The following is a 9,557-nucleotide window of genomic DNA, read 5'->3' as shown; positions in this document are numbered from 1 at the left end:
AATGATCAGTGTTTAGTTTTAGGTACAGAAAATGGCTAGTGAATAGCAAACGAGAAGATCTTGTGTAAAAAGACCCTGTTTACCTTCACTTAGAACAAAACCAGTTCATGAATGCAGACAATAATAAACTTGCACTGTTTGACATCCAAAATAAGCCACCTCAACTGACGCTGAAGAGGAAAGTGCCACAAAGGTTCGACGATCGACTACAGCTGTAAAACACTCCTATGACACAGAAGCAGGAAGTTCAAATTTCCATATGGCAGTCCCAGATTCACAAGAATCGTCAACACAGACCTGCTTTGATGATGAGTGGTTAGATTAAGTGCAGTTATTTCTGTCTTGCAAAAGGGTGTGAAGTTTCAGAATGTAGATATCACTAGACTATTATGGAACAAGGAAAGTGCCTATCATTTTAAGTACAGACAGCAGCAGACTGTACCAGAAGAATCGAGTGAGGAATGACAAACAAATTATCAGGACTATAAGATCCCCATGTTTAAAAAATATGCCCTTGACTTGTTGTTAAGCCACATTAGCATGCCATTGAAGGACAAACGTACTGTAAGACAGAAAGACGAAAATAAAATGTTTGCTCTGAATTTATTATATTGCAGCACCTAGGCATACAGGTTTTGTCAGAATGTCTCCATCAGTGCGAACATACAGAGTTATGTGGCAGAGGACTTGGAGTGTACTCGCACAACATATTTCTCCCACTGTTTGACAGTTGCTTGTCCCACTTTGAGTAATTTAAAGGTGAAGGACTTATTTGTGGCAACAGGCGACAATGACTAAAACACAGTAGGCCTGTGGAACAACAAATGGGGTGTCGATCCCTTTTGCATGTAGAGGTCTGTGCTTCTTACATATGAATCTGTGTGTTTATATTCTTTTGATATCAATTTGGTTAACTACAGTTCTATCCAACATCACAAGTGTTTCTTCACGAATGTGTTGTAGCTTGCCACTGCATTCTTCATTTTCATCGCTACTTGCGCTTATCTTTGAATTATTTCCAGAAACATCTATATCTTCTGATATTACACAAAGTAATGGAGGCAAAAAATTATCAAAATATGTTATAAATCACGTAGGAAAATGACGCAAAACAAAAGTTATGCTTACGGAGCATCTGACGTTCTCCATTCTCACCGCTTAGAGCGCTAGTGTCGCTCCAACTGTCAAACGGTAACAACTTTTACAGCAAGAGCGTATTATCAAACGAGTAAAAATATCTACATTGAATATGTGAATTGAAAACCGCATCAACAAAAAACAAAAATAAAATTGTGGTCCATACTGTCTGGTTTTGTTTCATGAGCTTTCTTTTGCAGTATCTTAAAAATCTGATATTTGGTTTTTACAGTGAGCACCCACCACCTTCCATCAGCTCACTTGGTATAAGAAATTCTGTTGGAAAATATCTGTTGGAAGTAATGCCAACGATGCAGTCATTGCCTAAAGTCAACGTTGTGCATAAAGAAATCAAAATCATTGTCTTCGTTTATTTCTGATTACCTCATCAAAACTAAAGAATGTAAGTGTGAGATAATGTACAAATGCGTAATGAAAGCAGGCCGACATTTTCGTATATGAGTATTTCATTAGGATTTCCATCTGTAATGGCCAATTTCCACTCGTGAACCCTTGTGGTTGCTTGCACGTTGCAGAAGCGAGATTATTTTACTTTGAGTTCTTGTTCAGTGTTTGAAAGATTTGTAGCTTCTGCTGTGTGATAAATTAGTGTCACTGCAAATACCAAGTATCAGATTTTTAAGATACTGCAGAAGAAAGATCATAACAAAAGAAAGCCGGATGGACCAGAATTTTATTTTTGTTTTCACATATTCAACTGCTCATCTGACACTGTAGTTGAAGTCATGAACGATGGCCTGAAACTTCCTGGCAGATAACTGTATGCTGGACCGAGACTCGAACTCGGGACCTTTGCCTTTTGCAGGCAAGTGTTCTGCCAACTTATGTTCGGGGCGGACGTCCCGGGACACCCGTTCAGGTTGTTCGGTGAGCAATTTACTCAAGTTTTTTGTTACAGATAGTAGCTAACCCTTAGACCGAACACGCTGAGCTACCATGGCGGCGCCAACTGAGCTACCCAAGCGCAACTCATGACCCGCCCTCAGAGATTCAATGTTGCCCAGTACCTTGTCTCCTAGCTTCTAAACTTCACAGTCTCAGTCCGGCACACAGTTTTAATCTGCCAGGGAGTTCCATATCAGCGCACACTCCGCTGCAGAGTGAATATCTCATTCTGAGTTTCGGTTTGTTCTGCGCGCGTATGTCTCGTATACATCGACAGCCAATGATCGCTCAGTATGTTCTGAGCACTCTGCTGTGAATACCATAGCTAATGCGAGCATTAAACGTGATCATAGGGAGTTGTTTAGGGAATTTCGATTCCATTTGCTGCGAATTGTCACTGATAGTGGTGGGAAGCGATAAATTCTGCATAAATAAGCGCGAGACATAATTTGCAGTATGTACACTGTTCCCAATCTTCAACAATGCATTCCCCATCCTTGTCTTGACATGCGCGAACTGCCATTGTTTGTGGATGGAACTATCACTGATAACTGCCAACCATGCCTCGCGCCATCTGTTTACCAAATCTCGCACTGTGCTTTCGCATTATCTGAGATATGGCCACAAAGGAGAGTGGTAGACCATGTGGAAGGCGTTCTTTAGGTCAGGGGTCTCCAAACTACGGCCTGGGAGGTCTGGCAAACCGGCCCGCGGTAACTGCCCGGACATCCTCGGTGTCCGGTCCGCCAAATATTTGAGGTGGTACCTATACTGCCAACAATTGAGTTTCGAGGCCTATTGCGACCAATACACTGCGACATTGTCGAAGCTCTATCGTTACAAAGCGGAAGGTCATGGTTAAACTTGTGGCTATCTACAATAAACAGACAAACCATTTCCATGCGATACTGAAAAAAAAAAGAACGGTTAACAGACTAGTTTGTCGAAAACATTTTAAATAAAAAAATTCTTTGCATTTTATTCTACCCACAATTCTGGTGCAAGTCTTTCAAATGGACGCCACTTCAGCGATTAGCCTTAGTAATCAATCATTATGGAAGATGCTTCTTAAGCGAGGTTTCACTTTCTTTAGATTACGTTGTAAAATACACATAGCAAGTAAATCGTATAAAATGTTTTTATTTAAAGGCAATTTAAAGAAAATACAATACCTGGTGTACATAATGATATTGGATATTTTAGGTGTAACTGACATGTAAAAATAACTGTAATTAATTTATATCTCGAAAAGTCACAGAGTATTCACGTAAAGAAATTTAACATCTTAGTGATAATTAGTGACTTTTATGTAGCTGTAACTTTCCTTTCATAATTACCTACAGTCGTTGATCAAGTTTACTGGTACAGATAATCGTTAGCGACTTCAGGTGCTCATCACTTAATTTTGATCTGTAAATACTTTTTGCATATTTCATTTTGGAGAAAGTTTCTTCACACAAATAAGTAGTGCCAAAAGTGGAAAAAAAGCCACAGGCAAATTTACGTAAATTTGGAAGCTGTGTGGATGGAAGACACTTATAAAATTCCAGTAATGTTGACTTTGAATGTTTTTCTTTAAAAAAAGTCGCTTCATTGCAAATCAATAATTTCAGACTGAAGTTCTGCGGGTAACGCTTCTATATCGACGTCAAAGGGATTTGGGAATATCTTGATATCGTTTGAATTTGCATCGATATCTGAAAAACGTGATTCAAAATTAATTTTTAAAGCGCCCAAAGCTTCAGTTCCGAAAGTTAGAGGAAATGTAATCTCAGTTTGCCGACTGAATGTTTGGCTTGTATTAAAATGCGTGAAGCATACGTTGTTCAACTCATATTGAAACAATGCAATCTTTTGTCGAATAACTTAACATGTGTGTATAAATCAGTCAGAAGCTGGTTTTCGCCTTGCAATTTTAAATTAAGGTCATTCATATGTTTAGTTAAGTCTGTATAAAATGCTAGCTTCCATAACCACTCACTGTTCCATAACTCAGCCATAGGGCGATTCCTTTCATTCAAAAAAATTTCAATTACGGTTCGGAGTTCAAAAAAACGGGTCAGAACTTCACCGCAGCTAAGCCAGCGGACTGCAGTATCATATGGCAAGTCGCTTTCCTCAATATCTTCAAGAAACTTGTGGAACTGGCGATGACTGAGTGCATGGGATCTGATATAATTAACAGATGGAATAACTGGCTTTAAAACTTCTGACATATGTAAATGTTTTCCACACAAAGACTGTTGGTGAATAATACAATGCACTACTAATGGTTTTGAGACACCGTCATTTTCTATGGCCTTAGAAAGGAGAGCAACAACACCTTTATTTTTCCCACACATGTTTTTGCCGCCATCAGTTGCAATACATTTTAATTTCGTCCAATGAAGATTGTTTTTCTGAACTGCCCTTTCAACTCCTTTAAAAATATCTTTGCCAGTGGTCGTCCCATGAATACTGTGAACATCATGGAGCTCTTCATACACTTCATAATTTTTGTCAATCCCTCGAATAAAAAGTAGTACTTAGGCTGTGGGAGAGTCAACAGATGTATCAGATACTGCCCAAGAGAACCAGTCTAAGTCTTGATTTTTGTCACGCAGTTGTGCTGATATATTTTGTGCAATGTCATCTATTCTTCGAGCCACAGTGTTTGCCGACAAACTTATGTTTTTAAATACATTAACTTTTTTCTGGACACATCTCTTCTGCTGTTGCAGTAATGCAGTTCTTAATTAATTCACCGTAGGTAAATGGCTTCACTGTTTTGCTACTAAATGAGCCACACGAAAACTAGCACGAGTTGCTGCATGTTGTTCAGCATTTACATTCTTAAACAGCAACTGCTGGGCTTTTAGCTGGCGTTTCAGAGACTCATACATTTCTAATCGTTCGCATCCTGTAAACTTGGAGTAATTCTGAGAGTGCTTAGTCTCATAATAACGTTTTATATTGTATTCTTTGAAGAGTGATATTGATTAATTGCAAATAATACACATTGGTTTGTTGCTTGACTCCTCCACGAAATATTGACATCCCCGCTGCTCTTTAAAAATTCTACTGTCACTGTCAACCTTTCGTTTCTTTTCCATATTTGTACAGAACTTCACAAAAGGTTGTAACCTGAAAATAAAATTGTGCTATGTAATACTAATAAAACTAGGGAGTAGTCTGCCTAAACAAAATGCAATGAATTTATTTTTAAAGTACTTTAATTACTAAATTAAATACTCCCAATTACACTGTGTTCGAATTCAAACTTTGAATTGTCCCACACTTCGTTGTCTCACCTACTAGTACAGCGCATAAACCACTAAAAAACTCGTGAGACACTCACAACATAGACACAATCACGCAACAGAACCATCAAATATATGCTCTGGCTCTGCTACTCGCTACAAGACTACATAACTCAACTTATTGTTGCGCCACTTGAAATAACAATGCGTTGACATACTCTACGTCTGTTACGTCTTGCAGTAATAGTGTTGCTAACAATGATTTTGAGATTTCGTTAACTTTGCAGGACGCTTTCGAGAAGAATGTGCAGTGACATACTTTTTTGTCGGTGAAATTCGCCAGAATTTCGGTCAGGTACATCCACCAATCAAAATTATGTAATTAAATAAAAATCCTAGTTCATTTCAGTGCTAGCTATTCCCACAACCTTAGATTTTTGCGATTTCATCTTTCCTTCACATTAAGGTGATCATGGAGTGCTAGGGTGCCTTAATCCCACTAGGTAGATCATGGCCTTTATGACTTCATGGAGACCCCTGCTTTTGATCATGGAAATAACTGAGAGACCGCGCACCATCTGTTCATAGAACTCTGTACTACTTTTTCGTGCACTCCCTCTATTCACTATTTTCAGCACAAAAGAAAGTTGGTGTCAGAAAGGTAACTGTCAAACGTCGGGATTTTTCGGTAGCAGTTATGCCTGCTCGAAATTCTTGTTCTGTGGGAGTTAATGGGCTACCACTGCAGGTAACCTAAAAGTTGGTGACTCGTTATGGACTCCAGTTAAAGGTCGTAGAAGCCAGTGATACTTCCAGAGCGGGTGGATGTTGAAGTGAATAAATCTTTTTGTATTGATTCGGAAAATAACCGCTGACCAGAAATCATGCAGCCTTGTAGTAATTTTATAAGAATATATTGTGTTATTTTTGGGCAATATAGGAAACTCATATCAGCAGTAATAAAAGATGTAGCACATCTCCAAGGTTCTCAAAAGAAGTGGGGAATAATTTGTGGCATTACTGTGAGGAAAAACACTGTGTTTTACCTCTATGTGGCACAGAAAGATATGAAGTATTGTTAAAGAATATGCAACACTTATTGGAGTATTTGAGTATTGTAGGTGATCCGAAACAGAAAATAGTTGACTATCTTCTCAAAGTATGCCATATCCCTAAGGTTTAGTGATATTTGGCCATTGATTAAAACATTTTCTACAAAGTATTAAGCACATCAGTTTTATACAAGAAAATTGTGCAATGAAATATTTACACTTCAGCCATATTTATGGAAAATTAAGCATTTCGTGGAGGCATATTTGGAATAAATGCTGGTGTTTACAATAATAATCCGGTCAGAAATGTCAGTGGTATATAAATAAAAGTATAAATTTACTTACATTAAAGCCTACCAGGAATTGTGCATACTACATGAACATATTTGAGTAATATATGCTTTTTTGCTTTCAAACAGCTCACATCACTTTACTTTCTATTATGTTGGATAAAACTGAAAAACTTTCTGCCACGTACACTTATTACCATGTTGAGGTTTTTTATATACAAAACTTAGCCCATCATTTTGAGTGGTCTTCTGTCTCATTCAGGAAGTAGCCTGTTATATATTTTGACAGTTAACTGTAATGATATTAAATTGTAAAAAGAAAGAAAAAACTCAAAGCAAGCAGGTGACATCGACAGATGAAGTATATTGGAAAGAGCGCATATTATTTCCTCATATTTGACAGAATGTGTACACTATCATGACATTTAATTTTTTTAAAAAAGAACAACACATTGAATCGACATGCCAAGTATTCCTCAGGACAGGAAATTTTGTTATTGAGAAATTTCCGAAAATCTACTGCAAATTTCTATTCCCGACAACAATACTATTAATTCTGAATCTCTCTGGACACCCAAAGAAAAATTAGATCAACAGAGTAAAAATGTGTAGTAGTGACATCTGAGGCTTTTAAGCGTGTTATTCATACGATGTTAACACAACCAATCATCCACAGGAATTCTATGCACAGTAATGCCAAACGTAAGGATAAACAGACTGAATACTAGAAGAATTGTAATTGGTTATTCTCCCACCAAAAAAATAGGACCTTCCGGTAGCTGAAGAAATCGAGCAGTTTACCGGATCTCACATAAAACTTCCGTCAAATGGATTATCTTATACAAACAGTAAACGAATCGTATCACATTGCGAATATTTTTGTGTTGTGTTACAAGGCCCTACACTTATTCCATTAAGTGAACAGCACCAGAAATTAAGCTTCGAATTTACCTACAGTATTCAGCTTATTAGCTCATACTTCAGAATCATAATTTTTATTGTCCCATAACATACAGAGTTAAATCACAAGACTTAATGTACGGGGACTCGTCTTTAACATTTCACTTTAAAAGCACTGTAGCATAGTTCCGTTTATTTCCTATTGCAGCTGTGAGGATAATATTTCTAACAGCGACAGATAACCTGTATATGTATAATATGAAATGACAGTTAATATGCTAAGTTTATGGCACGATTCAGAGAATTTGGCAGTGAAAAATAACTGACAGTTATTCATAACGGTCAAAAATAATTGATATGAAACATAACTGTCACCGTGATAACGTATACTCCAAAATAACCGTTTGGCCCACACAACTCTAAAGTGAAAGCCTATGCTGAAAACAGCCCTGTGGCGGACGTCGTGGAAACATGTTACAGCCGCGATAAAACACCACAACCCAAATGCAGCGATCGGAAGTCTTGATCGCTACGTTATGAATTTATTCATGAATAGGAATACATGAAGATATTGTACATGGATTTTTATTATTTTATATGCCAGCGTCGTCCAGCAGTGGTGCGATATTTTCCACATTTTCACTGCTCAAGGTCTAAAACTGAGAGTTTTTCGGAAGTCGTCGTCTACTATGTACATTGAACTATTGTACAGTATTTACTTATATTATCTGTGACGGTGCTTTACCGTGGATTCTGCGTTTTGGGGGACGAGAGATAACCTAACATGATTGAACTTTAGTTACTGATTCTCAGCTGTGTTTGCACAATATTTTAGCAACATACATTTGTTACCGTCAACATGACGTGGCAACTCACAGAGGGAGCACTTGCCGTAAGTGAAACGATTCATTTCTTCCAAGTGGCAGTTAACTTTCTGGTTTCACGTAAACAGATTCGCAGTAACCTACCACGGATAGGTATGGCGAAACGGAAATGAACTTTTTAAGGGCATGTTTTTGCTGCACATAGATGTAACACAGTCGTTAACTTTGTGTAGAGATGAAAACTAAACCGAATGTTACTTTGATAGGTAGTTGTCATAACATGATCAAATATGCAGTGGTTGGTTGTAGTTGTGTATGATGATGTCACAAGGGCGGGGGGAGGCGAAACAACCGGAGACCTTGGTTAGATTGTTACTTTGATAGGTAGTTGTCATAACATGAACAAATATGCAGTGGTTGGTTGTAGTTGTGTATGATGATGTCACAAGGGCGGGTGGAGGCGAACCAGCCAGAGGCCTTGGTTAGATTGGAATGGCCTGTGCGTTGGCGAAACCAACGCATCGCAACATGAAATACTGTTGTCGTAATAGACCGATATGTAGTGTAGTCCGAGATTTACGTTTGTTGTTGCAGTGACATACCGGTCTTCTTATTTCCGATTTGCCAATACAGAAGCGTCCGATTCCATCCATGTGCTTTGACCAATGACGTCATCAATATGGCGAAAACTGCTACTTCCAGTGTGTTCAAAATGACAATGACGTCACTACATGCACTCATCAACAAAAACGAACAATAGGCCTAATAAAAATTACACAATAAAGTCTCATTCTAGAAATGAAATGAGATTGGGGCCTTAGGGGCGGGAGGACAAACTATATATAGAACAATAAAAAAGTACCACACCATCCCAATACGAACAATACCCGGAAAAGTGTATATTACACCATTCCATTAAACCAACAAAACTACAGGAATCGGACCTTTCCCTTGAACTACATAGCTCAACCGCTGTTACCAGTACAAAAAAACACCACCTACAACCCCTAAACTTATACAGCTCAACCGCAGCTGTTGATGGCAAAAAACCAAAGTGGAACCAAAACCCCAAATACGCTGTATTCACTGCATCAGTTTATTTTTTGTAAAACACAGGTAACTTACCATAGATATACAACACACTAAACATCACAGTTACCATACAGTAAACCAAAACAAAAATTACTTACCAACAAAAGGCTCCAGCAA

The 9,557-nt window shown here is 38.1% G+C and overlaps 1 protein-coding gene across 5 annotated transcripts in view; it reads left to right on the top strand.

Annotated features, from left to right (window-relative positions):
• Positions 1–8,248: 8,248 nt before the first annotated feature.
• The window catches only part of LOC126424752 (replication protein A 70 kDa DNA-binding subunit-like), a 415,354-nt gene continuing 414,045 nt past the window's right edge, over positions 8,249–9,557 (top strand). For 2 of the 5 annotated variants that reach the window (XM_050087479.1, XM_050087478.1), the window contains exon 1: positions 8,251–8,416. In XM_050087479.1, the coding sequence (XP_049943436.1) occupies positions 8,384–8,416 (33 nt within the window). In that variant the 5' untranslated portion in view covers positions 8,251–8,383. Of the gene's footprint in view, positions 8,417–9,557 lie in introns of all 5 variants that reach the window. The other 3 variants (XM_050087475.1, XM_050087476.1, XM_050087477.1) reach the window with 3 other exon arrangements.

Source organism: Schistocerca serialis, chromosome 10 (genome assembly GCF_023864345.2).
Source record: "Schistocerca serialis cubense isolate TAMUIC-IGC-003099 chromosome 10, iqSchSeri2.2, whole genome shotgun sequence".
Lineage (NCBI taxonomy): Eukaryota > Metazoa > Arthropoda > Insecta > Orthoptera > Acrididae > Schistocerca > Schistocerca serialis.
Note: the sequence above shows the minus strand (reverse complement) of the source record. Positions and strands in the feature narration are given on the sequence as shown.